Source organism: Paramormyrops kingsleyae, chromosome 4 (genome assembly GCF_048594095.1).
Source record: "Paramormyrops kingsleyae isolate MSU_618 chromosome 4, PKINGS_0.4, whole genome shotgun sequence".
NCBI lineage: Eukaryota > Metazoa > Chordata > Actinopteri > Osteoglossiformes > Mormyridae > Paramormyrops > Paramormyrops kingsleyae.
In genome coordinates, this window is record NC_132800.1 from 30,998,616 (window position 1) to 31,018,948 (window position 20,333).

Genomic DNA, 20,333 nt, shown 5'->3' on the forward strand with positions numbered 1-20,333 from the left:
TGTATGACTGTTTTGCTCTTGACTTCCGATTTTCGCCTCATCCCTTATTGTACCTTCGCCCTGGTTTTGACTGTCTACTTGGTTTTGAACTTTCGCTTGTACTTCGACTTCGCCTCTCTGATCTCTCCTCTGGATACCTTTGCTTCGACTGTGTGTTTCGTGTTCCACTAGGTGTGTGTAGGGAGTGTCTGCCCTGTTTGTTTCCTCGTAAACGTGGGGGTTATTGTTTGTTTGGGTTAGGCATTGTTGTTTTGTTTCACCCTTTTTTTTCACTTAGGATTAGCTTAGCTTGGGGTTATATTCCGTAAATGTGGTTTTGTTTGTTTCTTTGGCCTTTGTCACTCCTGACATTTGTTACACCTAGTGTTTGTAAAGTGTCTGTGAAAAACTATTAAAAAAACTACAAAAAGACTCCCTTTGTGTCCCGTGTTCCCTTCTCCTACTCCTGGTTGTCTTGTCCTTCCCAATCCCTCCTTCCCTTTCACTTTGTTAGGCTCCAACCCTAGACTGGAGCGTAACAAGTCCTCACACCTGGGTTTGAACAGCTGACCTAAAGGTTATCCCAAAAACCTGCATACACACCGGCCCTTTGCGAATAAGATTGCCCACCCCAGACTTAAAGGCAATGGGCCTCATTCACCAACCGCTCTGAAGGAGGTATGGGGGGAGGGGCTCACTGCGAACACTTAAAGGCAATGGGCCCCATTCACCATCAGCTCCTAAGGATGGGCCTCATTCACCATGGTAGCAAACTAAAAGGGGTTTTATTGAATTTAAAGGATAAATGCAGGAAAGAAACGGGATTGTGAGGGATCATGAAAATGGGAGGGAGGGAGCAAGGGAAAGCAAGGGGTCTCAATCACCAACTGCTCATAAGGAGGTTATAAGGATAAATGCAATTATTTTTAGTGATTAAATGTCATTGTTGACACACCACAGCACACAGTGCACAACAACAAAATGTGTTCTCTGTATTTAACCCATATGTGACATAGCAGGGGGCAGCTAATTCAGTACCCGGGGAGCAGTGCTTGGGGGCGGTACCTTGCTGGTCAGGGATTCGAACCTGTAATCTTTCAACTACAAGTGTGCTTCTCTAACCATTAAGCCACCACTGCCCACTAAGTGAGGGATCACGAAAATGGGAGGGAGGGAGCAAGGGAACACAATGGCTTAACATCAATGGGACTGGGGAACACAGGACTGGGAAGCAGTTTTATACAAGATTGATGAGTGAGCAAATGAGAGGCAGTTGGAGTGATACACACGAGGGTGTGAATGAGAGATAAGACAAATGAGTAACAGGCATGACTTGTTAGGACCACGCCAGGGAGGAAACAGGAGGGTCAGTTGGGCAGGATGTGACACTTCTTAGGACCTTTCTCAAAAATAAGTTTAAGAAAAAACCTTAGGGTAATATTGGTGAATGAGGTCCAATGTTCTCAGAAAATCATCAAGTTCATCCAGAAGCAAACAGACATGCAGGAGTACAAATTACCATGTGCTTGATTTTTGGTTGTTGTAGGGAGGATATGAACCATCTGACTTGCGATGCTGCAGATGGTTTCCATAACCTTAAAGAAGAGAATGAAAGTTTAAGCATTTTTTTCTGCAAGAGTGATTTCATCTTCGTGGTGGCTGGACCCAAATGTATACATCTCCGTAACAGAAAAATAAACAAAGTGACACCATATGCAGAAGAACGTAGGAGAGGACACGACTTAAAAATTTAAAGGCAAAGGTTTATTTATAGGAGGATGAATGTCCCCCCCCCCCCCACTCTGTTCCTACACTCCTGCATTCGCATCAAACTTCCCATGTCTGCAAGATTCTGGAAGTTCTCTAGATCATTTCATATTGCTGAAGGTTTCTGTCATGCTTTGCAGCTCTAAACATGCAGCATTCTGCAATTCTTAGGGGCAGCGATAAGCCTCAGTTTTCAGAAACCACAGTCACATGACCAACCTAGCGAGGCAGAGCAAAGGGGAGCCGTTTACCAGCCTTGATGTAGGAGATGGCCTCCATCCTCCTCTGCACACCTACGCTCTCCCAGCCATTGGTGCTGTCCAGGAAGCGGGTGGCGATGATGGGGCATGTCATGGAAGCCAAGTTCTGCTCTACACACCCGCCGGGCATTCGGATGAGCCGGCTCAGGACGTTCCCGCTTATTGAGTTTTGGATCGTGTCCGTAAGCTCGTCCCCTAGACACGCAGCGCGGATCGTGAATAAAAAATGTTTGCCTCCCTTCAGACCAACGTCTCTGTACAAACTACAAACTCAGTTTTTCCAAGTTTACAAATCACTATGAACTGTAAAGCTACGTGCTTTTTCAATACATTATTTATTCCCCTTTTACCCTTAAGTTTAAATTTAAAAGACATTTAATTAATCATTTAAAAATTAAGAATGTATTTCAGAAGAATACACAAAGATAAATTGCTTAATTATCATCACACACTCAGTGTTCCAGGTTATAGCATCATACATCTATGCCAGCTTATTAACCATAAAGCCGTATTACCAAGAACAGTGATGATACTGATAGAATCTGTTCCTGGAACCTGTGATCTCAGTTCAGGTATGACAAAGGTTTCCTTTCGCTTTCCGCCTCAAGTGAAGGGAAACATCAACAAGAATAAGCAGTTAGAAGGTGAATGGATTACCAAGCTGAAAAACTGGTAAAATTTCTATATTTTATAGTTTTACAGAGCATCAAGGTAATAATGTATCACCTTACAATAATTAGCAAAAGCCAGTCATGCATTGTGTGAATTAAATTACAAAGAAGAATCTAAAATTGACCAACATTTTTTTTTTTTTTTACAATGAACCGTGGACGTGTCACTAATATCTGGTACAACTTACCTCGAGCAGAAACATTCAGAAGCCTTATAGTAGTTTCAATTTTCTCTTCTCCCACTGCCTGGAATGGGAGGACATATGACCCATCATGGACAGCTCATCTAAAGCTTTGCATTGTAGCTGGTCATCGTCTCTGCATGACCTACCAAAACCAAAAGGTTCTTCTGAATGCCGTCGGTGACTTGGAGTCCACTGCTGAAGGCTCTTACGCGGATGGCATGTGAGCCCTCTTTCAGGGGGACGATTGTGAAATGCACGACCCGGCTCGACTCCTCTGCAACTGTTACTTTCTGCTGGAACCTTCCACCTGCACTTGCCATGCTACAAAGGGCATCATGTTTGTACAGTTGTACAATAAACTAGCAAAAAGGAAGAGAGTAACAATGTCATGCCTCTATGCCGTAAAATTATGTTAAGAAGTCAGGCAACATGGGTATATCAATACTTATTTTAGATTTAAAATGTGCTTATAAATGTTGCAAATATATCATACCTTTAACAGTACAGACAAGTTACCAGAGGGAGACTATTATGGCAAAATAAGCGGTACCTCTCCTTCTGAGTCCATGTAGTTATGCAGGACTGCTTTGATTTCAACTTGTTCCTTTACTATGACAGAGTAGGGCAAGCGCAGGTCAACAAAAAAGGATTTCTTAACTGGGATCGGCACTGGTTTGGCCACACACACACCTAGAGGAGACAGACAGACGGACTGAGGTAAATATGAATATGAATGTAATAATATAGGCAGGAGTGTAGTTTGAGATAAATGGATAGGGGGCTTCGGGGGGGGGGGGGCGGTGATGGCAAACTATTCATGACTATTCAAGCCAATAAATACACATTTATTTGGGGGGGCTAAAAACCATTTTAGGGGGAATAAAGTCCCCCCTAAAATAAGCCTAACGATGCCTCTAAATACAGGCATTCAGATGGCAGCCAATATCGCCCAGATAATATCAGGTAACATCATTTTCTGGTAATATGAACCAATTATTGACTTAGGGAGACCAAGTGTAAAACTCTACATTGGAATACAAAAGCAATAACAGATATATAATGTCTATATAATTTGTAAATTCTGAATTGTGCAGCTACAGACAAATTCCTGGCTTATTTTTGGAAAATGAAAGGTGTTGGTACGTTAAAACTGAGCTACATGTCTCTCCTGATTTTCCAGCAAGCAGTTACAGACAATCCTGTTCTTCTGATATTGTGACAATGCACTTATACTGCTGCATAATGCATTACTATAGGACAGCATGCAAAATACTAAACATTGCAAACCTAAAGATTCAAAATTGTGTTGGTGCATCGCAATAGCTATCAAACTGTGGCTCCAAAGAAACATACAGTCCTGATCCGGATTACTGGAGCGAAATGTGTTACCCAGCGTCCAAAAACTAGGTTTGGGCAAAAGTCTTGGGTCTTTCAGCAGGACAACGACCCAAAGCAGACATCCAGCAGTACAAGAGAATGGTGGAAAAGGAAAGACGGACTGTTTTAAACTGGCAAGTGATGAATCCTGACCGAAATCCCATTGAAAACCTCTGCAGAGAGCTGAAATCAGCCATTGCAAATAGGACTCCTGCAAACTTCAAAGAGCTGGAATGCTTAGTAATGTTACAGTAGCGGATGGATGCAAGAAGCTTATAGATTGATACAAGAAATGCTTAGAAACAGTCTTTGTCACCAAAGGTTCTGCAACCAAATATCAGTGAAGGAGCCAATAACTATGTCCAGCATACATTGTATGTCTATATTTTATTTCACTATATGACAGCTTTTGTTGTTGTTGTTGTTCAATAACTTTGGACATTTTATTAAATATTCTGATTATACAAAATTTGTTCATTTGCATTTCTTTCGGAAGAAATTCTACATTCTGTACTTACAATTGGGGGGTGTCAATAATGCTGACCAGGACTGTATGTTACATTACAGATCCTCTAAATGTCTCATTTTGAAAGTTTTAAAAGAGGAATAAAAACTGAAAATAATCACAAAAATTGCATATCTTAAAATATGGCTAATTGATATAAGTACTGGATATTATGTATTTCATACAATAATTATTCCATTAAAATGTGATTTCAGTCGGTCTTAGCTGAGTAAACGTAAATTACATGGCTACTGTGGCATGAAGGTGCTCTCTGCTGCCCCCTACCTTTAGTAGGAGAAGTACTGACAGCCAAGACCTGCCACTCAGTGATGGAGTCCTTCAAAGGTTCCTGAAATTCAGCTGTGACAAGACTGAGGAAATTGAGAGCACTATATTAGGGATGCTGCATCTGTCCATAAGCGCATCACAAGACTCTATCATAGACGAATGAGACCAAGTCAAATGAATGAGAGTGATGCTGATCCTTAGCTGGCACCAAACCCTTTAATAAGCTACAAGGAAGCATATATAAGAAATGTATAGCTTAAAACATATAAGAAAATCATTTTACCCATCAGAGCCTGGGTTGTTGCCTAAGGTCAAGGTTGTCCACAAAAAGCTGACCTCAAAACGGGATCTGATATGAATTTGAGACTCGTCAATGTCAAAGTCATCACCTGAAAAAAGTCACCATAGATAAATGTAACTGGCTTTTCACTGCGTTTGTCTCCCACACTTGTGACCTGTGCTGTCGCTGAATAGGATGCAGCATAAGAAGTTGGAATGATGTCCTATGCAGGGTCACATGGGTCCAGAGCCTATCCTGGAGGCTACAGTGCAGGGTCACATGGGTCCAGAGCCTATCCTGGAGGCTACAGTGCAGGGTCACATGGGTCCAGAGCCTATCCTGGAGGCTACAGTGCAGGGTCACATGGGTCCAGAGCCTATCCTGGAGGCTACAGTGCAGGGTCACATGGGTCCAGAGCCTATCCTGGAGGCTACAGGTGCAAAGCAGGAAATAGCCCAGGATGGGCCACCAACGCCACTTAGTAACAAGTCATCTTAGCCTTTTCTTGGACCATGGGGAGAAACCGGAGTACCCCGAATAAACCCCATGACGACATGGGGAGAACATGCAAACTCCACACACAGAGCTATGGTGAAGAGTCCAACCCCAGTCCCTGAAATGTGAGCCAAAAATGTTAACCACTGCACCACCCATATTTGAACATTAATTAGGTACTCTTAGTAATTTAAGTATTTCAATGTCATTTTTGTTTTAATGCCTTAGGACATTTTGATTTAATGTATGCGAAAAAACGTCAGAAAGCATTTTCACAGTATACTGTAGAAAGATTTCTGCAATGTTTTTCTAAACAGAAAAGTTCTCCACAATATTGTTATTGTAGGCTGTGTGTGCTAGTTTTATACAGCCTATCAGTATCAGGCCGTCTATAGGATTGTTAGCTTGTGCTTGCATTGGGTGTGTGTCCTGTGATGTCTGCTTCCTTATGTCGTGTGATAGACTGGGATCCCGTCCAGGGTGTCCCCTGCCCTCTGTATTTACCTGGATCAGTGCCATGTTTGCTGTGACTCTGGATAAATGGTTATGGAAAATAAATGAATGAATATGAAACTATATTTCCATTAGAAGTTCAAGTCAGTCCACTTATGGCAGAATGTGCAGTCTCAGGTGTCACTTTGTCTCCTGAATTCTTAACGGAGATCAGCTCTTATCCCACAAGGCAGTTGACACACTGGATGGAATGCCAATAAGTTAATGGCGGCATCATCCTGAGCAAAATCTCCCTGTATGAATATAAAATTTCACTGAAGAAATTTAGTTGCTTGAAAAAACTGAGCAGCAATTAGTAACAAAATGACACTTCATGAACCATTTGCTGTATTTTTTGACCCCACTAGACGGTGGTCTTGGTTTGCTTAGGAGCATGATTTGCACCCTTTTGGACAGAGAGCACCACCTAGTGGGGTCAAAAAATACAGCAAATGGTTCATGAATTGTCATTTTGTCCATCAGTACAGCTAAGTATGTGTGTCCCATCAAGCGTCTGATGTCTCATCTCCTGTGTGTCCATGCTGTTCCTCAGAACCTCGATAGCCGTATGAGAGAGGCCACACAATATCTGCTCCACCAGCTGCAAGGACCTTCACGGCCCTATAGTGTGGCCTTAGCTTCCTATGATTTGACATATTCGTGGGTTATTTAGATGCATTTTTACCCACCTTTGAGTATGGCACTTGTTATAAAATATATTATAAAATATATAAAATAAAATATGTACATCTGAATAATGAATGAAGGTGGGAGTCGGCCCACTGCAGAGAGCGCACTCACTTCGGGCCAGTAGCCACTCCGTACTGAAGAGTGGCATCTTCTTCTCCAGGCCCCGGCAGCAGTGGAGGAACGCCTCCACACACTGCTGCACCTCTGTGATGTAGCGGGAGCGCTCCTCGCAGGAATAGTCCAGAGGAAACGCCGTCATGCCGTCACGGCAACACTTCCGCTGCAGATCACTATGGTAACGGTTTTCTGTGTTGATGGAGAGACGTTAGCCTGTCTACAAGTGTACAAGTACAGGTCTGGTGAAAATAAATAAATAAATATTTATCCAACATTTGTCTACAGGGTATAAAATACAAAAATACACTATTTATAAGGTTACATAGCTGGGGCTTCATACAGGCGGCCCCCAGGATACAAACGAGATCTATTCTCTTGGTCTGTCTCTAAGTCGAAGTTGTATGGAAAGTCATGAAAATAATAAGAACTATTATTATTATTATTATTATACAGTAATAGTAAAATTAACTACGTACAGTACTGCACTTTACCTTCAGCTGACAAACCATTGAAGCCGTGCAATGTCTTCATGAGCGTCACAAAGTTGTGCATGTGTTCATTATTACAAACTATCGTATTTAACTCAAATTTTTTATATAATAAGCTTTATGGCAGTCTGTTCGTAAGTATGAGTTGTCCATAAGTCAGATGTTCTTAACCTGGGGATTACATGCACTGTACATTGAGGAGACTGCTGAAGATTTTTCATAATGCTACATTTGTTTCCCCCCCCCCATCTCATCACAACTGACAAAACCTGCAACTGAATAACAATTATGTCCAGGTCCAACTCACCAAACTCCAGTTTGATTACTGGCAAGGTGGCCTGGCGCTTCTTCCGAAGAGTGACATGATCAAGGCAGGAATGGCCTTAAAGCGACAGCAGGTGTGAATGAGTGAACAAATTAATGTATGAATTCATGAATGAACGAACGAATAAATGAATAAATGAATGAACATGACTTGTTTTCATTTATTGTTTAGAACATGGGGCACAAATTTCCAGATGGTGCTAATTGGATTTTGATGATAACAGAGCCCAGGCAGAGATAGTTCTGAGGAGTTGGCAACAGTACCAACTGAACTGCCTTACTCTTTGTTCTGAAATTAATTTATTTCTTTATGTTACCTTTGAATCATTGAACCTAGCATTAGCATTTCTGTCACCCTAATGTAGAATTTTGAATGAAGCCCAACTGCTTAACGCTCATTGTATTCTGTCTGTTAAGCTGCAGCACTCATACTTTGTCTGGCCAAGGTTGAGTGTCCCTTGTTTGAAGTGAAGGTAAGCCCAGCGTCTGTGAACATGGCCATGTTGTTCTGCCCCCCTCCCCTGGTGCATCCCATGTCTCTGTCTTCAACAGCCTCCCAAACCTGAGGCGGGAGATAAAGGTACAGAGTGGAAAGACACAATCTAATCTACTAACAACCTAATACATATCATGATATACCAGGGCGTGCTCAACCCTGGAACAAACTCTTTTTTGTTGTACTGCTACATGATGTTCAAATGTGACCTTATGCATCAGTGATGAATCTTCTAATCTGTCTGTATAATTAATGAGCTTGTGACACTCACTTCTGGGGAATGCATGTGGGTTTCCTTTACTGTGTAGTACAATAAGGTATTGATGGCCAAATAAAGCTTCATGAACCACTTGCTATATTTATTGACCCCACTAGATGGTGCTCTCTGTTCAAAAAAGGGCTCAGAATATGCCCCATATCAATCCAAGAGTGCCATCTAGTGGGGTAAAAAAAATACAACAATGAAGCTTCATGTGGCCATCGTTACAATAAGGGTTCTGATCTCCCCACTCTAATGGATGGTGGGATCTTACCTTTGACTGGGTAAGGAGACCCTTCTTGCTTAGTGTGAAGGCAGCTTTGTCTACAATCACCATTCCCACCTGGGCTCCTGGATCTCCTTTTACCCGCAGAGTGATTTTCGATCCTGGCAAGTATGATGCTCGCACTTTGCCAATTGACACTTCAAGCTGAGCATCAGGGAGAAAGAATGGCGATTTACATTATAAATATATATAACTCAGTTACTCTTTGGAGCTACAAAAGACAAGGAAAATGCTTTAACCATTTTAATATTTCATAACCATTATAAAGGCATCGTTATTTTTCGATTAATCCATTATTGCCTCCTTTTTAAAGGTTCTAGTTTTGTGACAAATGGGAGTGCCAACTGACGCACCCTTTTGCAAATTACAACTTTTTGTGTCTATATGCAAACAGACTGACCACAGTTAAGACAGACATCACAGTCATATTAATTCATACTTATTGCCTTGGGTCTGGATTTATGATAGATGGATTGCTAAAAATTTTATTGGAATAACCCACAATAACACAGGGAGGCGCCCAAACCTCAGAGCATTCACCTGAAACATACATGGATGGCTGAAGAACAGTCATACCACCCAGCCCAAACCCCACCCGAGCAGGCCTGCCGGTCTGTGGGTACAGTGCCTCCTCTGTCCATCCACTCAGCTCTGACCCCACCCGAGCAGGCCTGCCGGTCTGTGGGTACAGTGCCTCCTCTGTCCAACCACTCAACAGTGGTGGCTTAATGGTTAGGGAAGTAACTTCTCTTAATTCTTTTAATTGAAAGTTTGCAGGTTTGAATCCCCGACCAGCAAGGCACCACTGGGGTACCCTGAGCAAGGTACCGTCCCCAAGCATTGCTCCCCAGGCGCTGAATTAGCTGCCCCCTGCTATGTCACATTGTCACGTGGGTCCGTGCACTTAGTGCACTCTCTGCCCTGTTGGCTGTGCAAACCAGCAGGTCCCAGGCCATTGCATGCATATGTGACAACTTTAATTAATTTGCACAACGGTGTACACTGTATATATCCCACAAAAGGCACCGATTATTGGATTTCCAGTAATAAACTAAACAGAAACAAACTGTAGAGGGTGAGTTTAGCAGCCAAACACCTTCAAGAAAACTACATCATAACCCTGCATTTTCTTTGTTAAAGCCCCACACTCGATAGCTTCTAAAGGCCGGCACTCACAGTTCCCTCACATGTGTCCTCCATGTCTACCCACACCGAGTCTGAGAGGATGGCATAGTTGACTATAGGTAATGTGCCATAAGCGATGAGTCGGAAGGATGGCAGCATGTCTTTGGTGACACTAAGCTTCTGCTTCATGGTATAGCTGCCCTTTTCCACTCTCCACTTAGACGCCTGTATAACCTGACCCTTGCTCACCACCTAGAACAAACAAAAATATAGCATGCAAAAGTAAAAGAGCAATAAAACACAAAGTACACTTGATTTGTGCCAGATGGAAAGAATTAGTGATGGACAAAATGCTGCCTCATGAACCATTTGGTGTATTTTTTGACATCACTAGATGGTGCTCTTGGTTTACTTTGAGACATGCTTTGTGCCCTTTTTTAAATAGAGAGCACCATCTAGTGGGGTCAAAAAGTACAGCAAATGGTTCATGAAACGTCATTTCGTCCATGACTAGTAAGGATTCTGAAATATAACAACGTCTGATAATACTACTTGGTGACTTTACCAGGTAGGAAATGTATTCAGGCTGCAGGTTGGTTCCCTTCTCGTTGTTGAAGTTGATGGTGACCTCTAGATTGTTACTGGAGACCATAACTGCACCCAGATGTAGATATGCACCAGTGCTGTGTGTTTGAGCAGACTCGAGAGTGCGATATTCCACCGCCTGATGATTAGCCGGTAATTTTTCATCTTTGGTTTCCACTTTCACCTCCTTCTGTTTGTCACTGCTGGCTGTGTTAACTTTGAGCAGAGCTGCTCCCTGATTGTCTGTATTTACTATGTAAGCACTGGCCTTTAAGGGGAGGTTTTCAGCAGGAGAGCCATCTGGATTAAGCACCCGTACCTACAACAGGAGACAATGGTGCAGATAGATGTAGAGAAGGTGAATACATATTATATATGTATATTAGTGCTGTCAAATGATTAAAATTTTTAATCAGATTAATCACAGGGTTCCTGGGGATTAATTTTGATTAATCATGATTAAATATCATTCATTTTTAATCTATATTAATCACATTTAATTTTGCATGAGCAAACAGACTCAAGAAAAAAGGGAATATAAATACACTTAACATGTTTATTGAACATCTTGAACATGAGTCGGATGCATTCCATCTGCCACAGAAGTGCAATACCATGGACCCATATCAAAAAGCAAGATTTTTTGCTTAGCCGGACAACTTGTCGGATTTAAGGTACCTAAGTTTAAATGGTCTTTATCTTCGTTCGCTTACAATTAGCACGAACTACCGTAAATCCGACAAATAATCCAACTAATCATGAAGTCCAATTCTAGCCCAGTTAATTGCCATTGTTAGCAATATCAGTTGATAACACATTACGTGCGGTGCTTTACATATAAAACTCCGTAGCAACACATCCACAGATAAGTTGGACGGTATAGTGTGTGTGACCGATTTAATGAGCCACAAATGAGAAGTAGTGCTTAAACAGTATAAGACTACAACTTTCCCTTCTGTTGATAAAGGGCGCAGCCATCTTGGATTCTGACCTCGGGATCCTCTGTGGTGCTCAGAGATATTTCTCGGATCTCCGAGAAACAGAAGTGCATGTCACTTCCGGCTTCAAAACTCCGGAATCCGACTCGGAATACAAGTTCCGAGGGGAAATGGAACGCACTAAAACTGCCCGAAATGGGTTGACAGAGACATTTCAGTGATTTTGAATCATTCTGCGCTGCAGATGGGTTAATTGCGTTAAAAATTTTAATCAGATTAATCATGATGATGGATTAATCCGCGTTAACCCGTTAATTTTGACAGCCCTAATGTATATATATATATATATATACACTGTTTATATATATATTGTATATATATATATATATATGTGTGTGTATATACAGTAGTGTGCTTGGAGTGTGCTCCAAGTCATACTCACGTGAAGAACCGCAGGCAGGCCAGGCTTAAAGTACTTGGAGGTCTTGGTGAACAGTATCCTATATGGAGATTCAACCACTTTGACTGCGACCTCAGCTTCCACCATTTCACTGCCTATATTATTTTACACAGAATGAGATACCATGTTATCTGCAATTCACTAGCAATGAAAATTCTAAATAGTCAGTCAAAACCAACTCTTAGATGTATCAAGGGTACAAGCACTGAAGGTGCGAGGAACCTAGTGCAATCATTAGAATTTTTCACTACTTTATACTTTCTGCTAAGACAGTCTATGGGAGCCCATAAAACCTCTTGGTGGATTTTGATGAAACTGGGACAGCACAACGTATCCAGGCATCAAATTTGCGGTCAATCCATCTAACTCATTATCAACACCAACAGGTCAAATTTTAAGGTACATTTTTGATTACAACATTTCTACCATTCGTCCTAGCGATGTGATGTTTTTTCTTCCGAATTTTTGGGTCAGCTCGATTGAAATGGACCCATTGTTGTTAAAGTCCGCCATATTGCATTGTCTGTTATTTCGAATTTTTCATAAAAACTACTTTTGCAAAGTAGTCCTAGGCGATTGATTGTAAATTTGGTATCACCTAAAACTTTTCACAGGCCAAAAATTTTGTCCGATCTTCACAAAATTTAGCATGGGTGATTTTCGGACGAAGTCTCACAAAAGTTATGGATTTTTTGATTTACAAAACCATTCGTCCTTGACTGCAAAGGAAGTCAGTGGCAAAGCTACCAAACCGGAAGTGTGGCCATGCTTTGATTTTTTGACACTAAACTTGGTATATGGACTCACAACTACTTCCTGCGGATGTGCAAGAAATTTTGTGTCCTTTGACCACTGGGGGCGCTGCAATAAGGAAAAACACGCTTTTCCTTATTTCCGGTTTTGTAGTGAACTGCCCCTTTAAGAGATCAAACTTGTGTGACCACTGTTTAGGATTTAATCAAAGACTTCAAAGTTTCCAACGGCTACAAACCTTGTCGAATCTTCAACAAATTTTGCACAGATAACCTTCAGAAAAAGCCTCATGAAAGTTTTCAGATGGTTTTTAAAATTTCAAAACCATTTGTCCTTATCAAATTTGCCAATGGCGATGCCAAGCACTAAGGGGGCTCATATCTTGATTAATCTTTGGTCCACTGACATGAAATTTGCTCTGCATATAACCATACCCTTGACAAAATGACATGAAGTTGTTTACATGCCAACTATGCCCTGGTAATCTGCTTGGCCCCATGATATGGATTTAATTTTTTCATGATTTCTAAGATAAAAATTGTATATGATTGGTGTTTTAATAATAGTTTTTGTCTCTGTGCATGCAAATGAAAGTATCACGTACCTGTGATGGTGAAGACTGTGGCTCTGCAGTATATTAAATCACCTAACATTTCATTAATTTTTCTGTCAGTGATACTTGACCTCTCCAGCTGAGCCTGTGCTGTACCGCCCTGAGAAAGGCGGGGGATAGGATCTTATTTTATATAGATCATTAATACTGCAGTTACTATTAAAATCATTTTATTAAATGAAAATTATTAAACACATATCATTAAAACCACAAGTAACTGTATTGTGTTAATTTATTTACATTTATGTAATGGCAAATAATTCTGTGTAAAGAGAGGTAAAGTTACTACTAAGAAGGTAAAAGATATAAACCAGTAAATTCCACTTCTCTGCATGCCGTTACATTCCGCACGCCGTTACAGCCGGCACGCCGTTATAGTCCGCATGTTACAGTCCGAATGCCGTTACAGTCCGCACGCCGTTACAGCCGGCACGCTGTTACAGTCCGAATGCCGTTACAGTCCGCACGCCGTTACAGCCGGCACGCTGTTACAGTCCGAATGCCGTTATAGTCCGCATGCCGTTACTGTTCGCACGCCGTTATAGTCCGCACGCCGTTACAGTCCGAATGCCGTTACAGCCGGCACGCCGTTACAGTCCGAATGCCGTTACAGTCCGCACGCCGTTACAGCCGGCACGCTGTTACAGTCCGAATGCCGTTATAGTCCGCATGCCGTTACTGTTCGCACGCCGTTATAGTCCGCACGCCGTTACAGTCCGAATGCCGTTACAGCTGGCACGCCGTTACAGTCCGAATGCCGTTACAGTCCGCACGCCGTTACAGCCGGCACGCTGTTACAGTCCGAATGCCGTTATAGTCCGCATGCCGTTACTGTTCGCACGCCGTTATAGTCCGAATGCCGTTACAGCCGGCACGCCGTTACAGTCCGAATGCCGTTACAGCCGGCACGCCGTTACAGTCCGAATGCCGTTACAGCCGGCACGCCGTTACAGTCCGAATGCCGTTACAGTCCGCACGCCGTTACAGCCGGCACGCTGTTACAGTCCGAATGCCGTTATAGTCCGCATGCCGTTACTGTTCGCACGCTGTTACAGTCCGAATGCCGTTACAGCCGGCACGCCGTTACAGTCCGAATGCCGTTACAGCTGGCACGCCGTTACAGTCCGAATGCCGTTACAGTCCGCACGCCGTTACAGCCGGCATGCCGTTACATTCCGCACGCCGTTACAGCCGGCACGCCGTTACAGTCCGAATGCCGTTACAGTCCGCACGCCGTTACAGCCGGCACGCTGTTACAGTCCGAATGCCGTTATAGTCCGCATGCCGTTACTGTTCGCACGCCGTTATAGTCCGAATGCCGTTACAGCCGGCACGCCGTTACAGTCCGAATGCCGTTACAGCCGGCACGCCGTTACAGTCCGAATGCCGTTACAGCCGGCACGCCGTTACAGTCCGAATGCCGTTACAGTCCGCACGCCGTTACAGCCGGCACGCTGTTACAGTCCGAATGCCGTTATAGTCCGCATGCCGTTACTGTTCGCACGCTGTTACAGTCCGAATGCCGTTACAGCCGGCACGCCGTTACAGTCCGAATGCCGTTACAGCCGGCACGCCGTTACAGTCCGAATGCCGTTACAGTCCGCACGCTGTTACAGCCGGCATGCCGTTACATTCCGCACGCCGTTACAGCCGGCACGCCGTTACAGTCCGAATGCCGTTACAGTCCGAATGCCGTTACAGCCGGCACGCCGTTACAGTCCGAATGCCGTTACAGTCCGCACGCCGTTACAGCCGGCATGCCGTTACATTCCGCACGCCGTTACAGCCGGCACGCCGTTACAGTCCGAATGCCGTTACAGTCCGCACGCCGTTACAGTCCGCACGCTGTTACTGTCCGCATGCAGTGTGTGTGACATAAATTTCGTTAGCAGGAGTGCTAAAGCCAAAATCTGCAGCTCAGATTTTGGGTTCAGCGGACTTGTTGCGCATCAACCATGCAAGTGCAAGGCTGCTGAGGCCTGTATCCTGAGCTGGATTTTGTCTTTAGCAAGATGACTTTTCGCATTTAAGGTATTCTGGACTAAATGCAAGTGAACGATGATATAGTCCATTATCCCGGGGAAACTTAAATCCGATAAATTATCTAGCTAACAAACAAATCTTGCTTTGTGATACAGGCCCCAGGTCTCCTGGAATATCAAGAAGTCCATGTGCTCAACCGGCAAGAGGACAAGTGGAATATGAACTGCGCTTAATGTACTAATCACATACCAAACCATTACACTCTTACGTTTAATTCCAGCCTTCTCAGGGTGGAGGAGAAAATGTGTTTCTCCCCATTATCTTTCTTAACACCAAATACGACAAAAGCGAAGCCCTGAACATCTTCTCCGAAAAGGTACCTGACAGAGAAAGGGAGACAAAAACCGATACTCAGCTCAATGAAAGCCGTCAGGATGAAGAAAGGAATAGAATAGTGTGTGTGAGTGCTCGCACGTGTGTGTGTGTGTGTGTGTGTGTGCGTGAGTGCTTGCACGTGTGTGTATGCATTTTTTATAATTATTACATTGTGTGGTCCTGATTTCCCCACAATGTGATAAAAACTTTTCACCTTGTGAGGACATTTTTTCGGTCCCCACAAGGATAACCTCAATTTCATAAAAATCGGTGAATGCAATAAAAAAAATTTAAATAGCTAAAAGTCTTGTACTTTGGTTATTTTTGGTTTAGGTTAGGGTTGGGTAGGGGTTAGGGTTGTCATAGATTAGGGTTTTTCCCATAGAAATGAATGGACAGCCCCCATTTAGATAGGAAGACCAACTTGCGTGTGTGTGTGCGTGTGTGTGTGTGTGAGAGAGAGAGATGTTAAAAATCACCTGGCTGTTAGATCCACATCTAGAGATTTATCATCCACATGGAAAAAGTTTTTACTTGGTTTTAATGTCACCTCAAACGTTGGCAACACTGAAAACAAAATAAAGAGTCATTAAAGGCAAACTCTGTAAAGAAGACGGGGAAGCCTGACCTTAGGTCTTCACTGGTGTCTCACCATGCTTTTTCACATCAAACTGAGTGGAGAACACATCCTCTGGGTGGTCCTTCAGCATGGCCTCCAAGGTCCAGGTCCCCTCCCTGTGGAGAAATGTTACAGAGCACAGAAATCTCTACCAGTGTGTCCACCAACAGTTATACAGTATGTGTATATTAGTAAATGTAAGTACATAAGTCTTGCCAATTTTTGTTTGAGACCGTTCCAAAAGAATTCAACATGACTGATTTATTTTAACATAGTCCACCAATCGGGATGTCAGCTGGCTGTTCTGGAGCAAACATCTGGATACACACAACAACACTTACTTAATGACCTCAGGGACCATATAAACTTCACTGAAGACCCCATTGACCGCATTCACATCAGGTCTCTGCTCCACTATAATCCCCTCTGGATTCTGTAAGCAAAGACAATAAAAAGAACTGATTCTGATTTTCAAGTTGTTTCATATATAAGAGCGCACAGCAGTCTCATTAGTTTATTCAGTTTAGATTTTTAATTTTCAGTTTTCATTTGTGATTCGGGTTTTGCATTGGGTAGATTTAAATGTGGTTTTATTTTTTTATTTTAAAGATACGGTTATATTTAGTTGTTCGCTAGTGAGGGCAGAAGAGATCAGGAGACTGACAGGCAGATTAGTGCAGCATCACCAATAATATTGATGCTGTTCCGTTCTATTGTGGTGAACATAGAGCTGAGCTGAAAGGTCACGCTATCGATTCACCAGTCGATCTACGTTCTTACGCTCACCTATGGTCACGAGCTCTGGGTAGTGACCATAAGAATGAGATTGTGGATACAAGCGGCCGAAATGAGTTTCCTCTGCAGGGTGTCTGGGCTCAGCCTTAGATATAGGGTGAGGAGCTCGGACATTTGGAAGGAGCTCAAAGCAGAGCTGCTGCTCCTCCGCATCGAAAGGAGCCAGTTGAGGTGGTTCTCTATCTATCTAGGACACCTCCTGGACGGTTCCCTGGGGAGGTGTTTCGGGGATGTCCAACGGGGAGGAGGCCCCGGGGCAGACCCATGACACGCGGGACAGATTACATCACTCGGCAATGCCTTGGTATCCCCCAGAAGAGCTGGCTGATGAGAGGGAGGTCTGGGGATCCCTGCTTAGACCGCGGCCCCCGCGACCCGCCCCCGGATAAGCGGCGGATGTGGGGTGGGTCTATTATCTGTCTAGTTTTTATATATTTTAGTTTCAATAATTGTATATCTAGGGATAAATTGAAAGTTATAGAGCTATTTTAGGTGTCGGATCTTTAGAGAACCCTACAGTGTACATCATATAGCCTATTAAAGTCCTCTAAATAGACAACACAAGTTCAAGATATTATTAATGGCAATTAAAGAAAAACTAATCATTTTAGCTAAATGGCATTTTTAAAAGGGTAATGAGGAGTATTTAACATTTTATTATTAATATTTTAAAGCTTCTGAAGCCCTGGGCTAGAATGGGATTAAAAATTGGCCCCAGATCACAAACCCACTGGCTCACTGGGAAAATGCCCGGGAGCTGGAGGACAGAGCAAAACATGGATTGTCTGTGGGTCCCCGAGTGCCAAGGTGCCAAGGTTTGCCGCTCAACCCCCGCAACTCACCTTGACTTGGACTGTCAATATACGGTCGACAGCTTTGACCTGTGTATCAGTCATAAAAATCCTATATTTTACTGAAACAGAAAACATAAATGTCAATCATACAAAAGGAAAAGTATGTAAAACTAATAACTGAATAATTATGGTAAGAAGCTGTTTTAACAGATAAAATGACACAGAATGGAAGAAATGACACTTTGGCTAGAGAGACGTCAGGTCCCGCTCAGAGCACTGGGGATAGGGGTGGAAATTTGTCCCCCCCCCCCCCCCCCCCCAAATGTCAAAGTCCTTCCAATACCACAGGGAGCAGGAATGAGGCTGAATAGGCCAAGCAGCATTTTTTTTGTATGGGCTGTCAGGTGAGCAGCCTTCAGCCTATCAGAGAGCTTAGAAACACCAACGTCAAATGACCTACCATTATCTCCAGGATTGTATATTGGTTTATCTGTCTGTAAGAAGAGATAACCAGACTGGAAAGACACCAGTATGACTGCTTGCATCTCCTGGCCCGTAACTCTTGCTGTCAAATACACATACTGATTTGCAGTGAGGTCTCTTTTTAATTTTTCTCTGGGCACCTGGCATTGAGAGAGACAACAGAGATCAGTGACAGTTACAGCCAGAAAGCACTATGCTTACGCATTACATCAGCTGTACACCGCAGAGTCAGAACAGCAAATTAAAGTCAGTAAAATGACTCAGACAAGCTTTTGCTGAGAACTGGTTTAATAATACATTATATTTATTTTGTGGATGCTTTTGTCGAAAGTGACAACTGAGGAAAGTTTGTGGTCCTGACCGCAAGAGCAGTGGTGAGGTTACCTGAGCCCAGAGGTGCTTTGCTCATGGGCAACAGTGCCAGCACTCTGGCAAACTTAGCCGTTTGCAGCATGACCAAAAAAGGTCTTGCATCCGTCACATCGTTTAATTGCCTGCAGGCCAATGGTGGAGTAGAGCAACTCAATCAGGCCCTTCAAAATGGCTCTTTAATGGTGCTCCTTTGCACACTGCTCCATTACCGCCCTGTTTCCCAATCAGGTCCTCAGGGGCCCACAGACAGCTCATGTTTTTGCTCCTACCGGGAACTGGGAGGGAGCGAAAATGTGGACCATCTGTGAAATCCCGAGGACCGGGAACTGGGAGGGAGCGAAAATGTGGATCATCTGTGAAATCCCGAGGACCGGGATGGGAGACACTACATTACAGAGCCACTAAGCATCACTGTTTTAATTTCTAAAAGGGCACCAAGGTCAATTCATCAGTATTTTTTTCTGCAATTCAAATATCTGTAATCCATTATGGAGCACACCTAGGATGGGCTAACTCCTTTGACATCGGTTTTTTAAAGAAACAAGGGTATAGCCAGGATTTAGTATAGAATCATCTCTAAGCACCAAATAAAGGAAATTAATTCTGAACTATGTTTTCGTTTTCATTTTAAGGAGTAGAAAATTCAGTGAGAGAATAAAATATGAATTTTGAATTGAATTTTAGTGATCAATTGTCATTGTTGACACACCACAACAAAATGTGTTCTCTATATTTAACATATAAGGGGGCAGCTAATTCAGCACCTAGGGAGTAGTGCTTGGGGGCAGTACCTTGCTCAAAGTACCTTAGTGGTGCCTGTCTGGTCAGGGATTCAAACCTACAATCTTTCGATTACAAGTGCACTTCCCTAACCATTAGGCTACCACTGCCCATTTGTAATGGATGTCATTTGTAATACAGCCTTCAATCTAGCATGCTCAATCAATATTTGTTAAATAGTTATACAGTATGTGTATATTAGTAAATGTAAGTACATAAGTCTTGCCAATTTTTGTTTGAGACCGTTCCAAAAGAATTCAACATGACTGATTTATTTTAACATAGTCCAGCTGCTGCTGGTTTTAAAAGTAAGTCAGATTTGGCATGAAGTTTTGGTTAGGATTACTAAATTAATCTCATTGTATATCTGACCCCAAAATTAGCACACAACACCTTTTGGCAATTATAAAATAAAAAAACAAACAAACCAGTAGGATTAATCATGTGTAGGCTTTTTCCTTTAAGAAACTAAAACAGATCCAAGGCAATTCGACACTGTAAGGTAACAGATCTAAAGGGGTTCAACAATTTGTAAACAGAAAAACGGGGATTTGACACTTTGTGAACAAAAGGCTGATAGAATGAGTCATGACTACCTTGTACAGAATTCTGAACACCACAAAACCAATATCCAGTATTGTAGATGAAAAGACAAGGTCTGACTTCGGAAAAACTGGACCATAGCAGATCAGAGAATTC

The 20,333-nt window shown here is 42.8% G+C and overlaps 1 protein-coding gene across 1 annotated transcript in view; it reads right to left on the reverse strand.

The window, feature by feature from the left end:
• LOC111854574 (A.superbus venom factor 1-like) overlaps positions 1-20,333 on the reverse strand; it is a 37,216-nt gene that overhangs the window by 16,223 nt on the left and 660 nt on the right. The window contains exons 3-24 of the mRNA XM_072711114.1: positions 18,460-18,622; positions 18,048-18,118; positions 16,752-16,843; positions 16,444-16,526; positions 16,271-16,358; positions 15,685-15,796; positions 13,425-13,533; positions 12,050-12,162; positions 10,650-10,988; positions 10,136-10,336; positions 8,948-9,103; positions 8,351-8,480; positions 7,902-7,976; positions 7,101-7,295; positions 5,316-5,421; positions 5,030-5,115; positions 3,413-3,552; positions 3,009-3,221; positions 2,866-2,923; positions 2,522-2,608; positions 1,998-2,201; positions 1,499-1,574 (exon numbers count right to left, since the gene is read on the reverse strand). Coding sequence (XP_072567215.1) covers positions 1,499-1,574; positions 1,998-2,201; positions 2,522-2,608; positions 2,866-2,923; positions 3,009-3,221; positions 3,413-3,552; positions 5,030-5,115; positions 5,316-5,421; positions 7,101-7,295; positions 7,902-7,976; positions 8,351-8,480; positions 8,948-9,103; positions 10,136-10,336; positions 10,650-10,988; positions 12,050-12,162; positions 13,425-13,533; positions 15,685-15,796; positions 16,271-16,358; positions 16,444-16,526; positions 16,752-16,843; positions 18,048-18,118; positions 18,460-18,622 — 2,897 coding nt within the window. The remainder of the gene's footprint in view (positions 1-1,498; positions 1,575-1,997; positions 2,202-2,521; positions 2,609-2,865; positions 2,924-3,008; positions 3,222-3,412; positions 3,553-5,029; positions 5,116-5,315; positions 5,422-7,100; positions 7,296-7,901; positions 7,977-8,350; positions 8,481-8,947; positions 9,104-10,135; positions 10,337-10,649; positions 10,989-12,049; positions 12,163-13,424; positions 13,534-15,684; positions 15,797-16,270; positions 16,359-16,443; positions 16,527-16,751; positions 16,844-18,047; positions 18,119-18,459; positions 18,623-20,333) is intronic.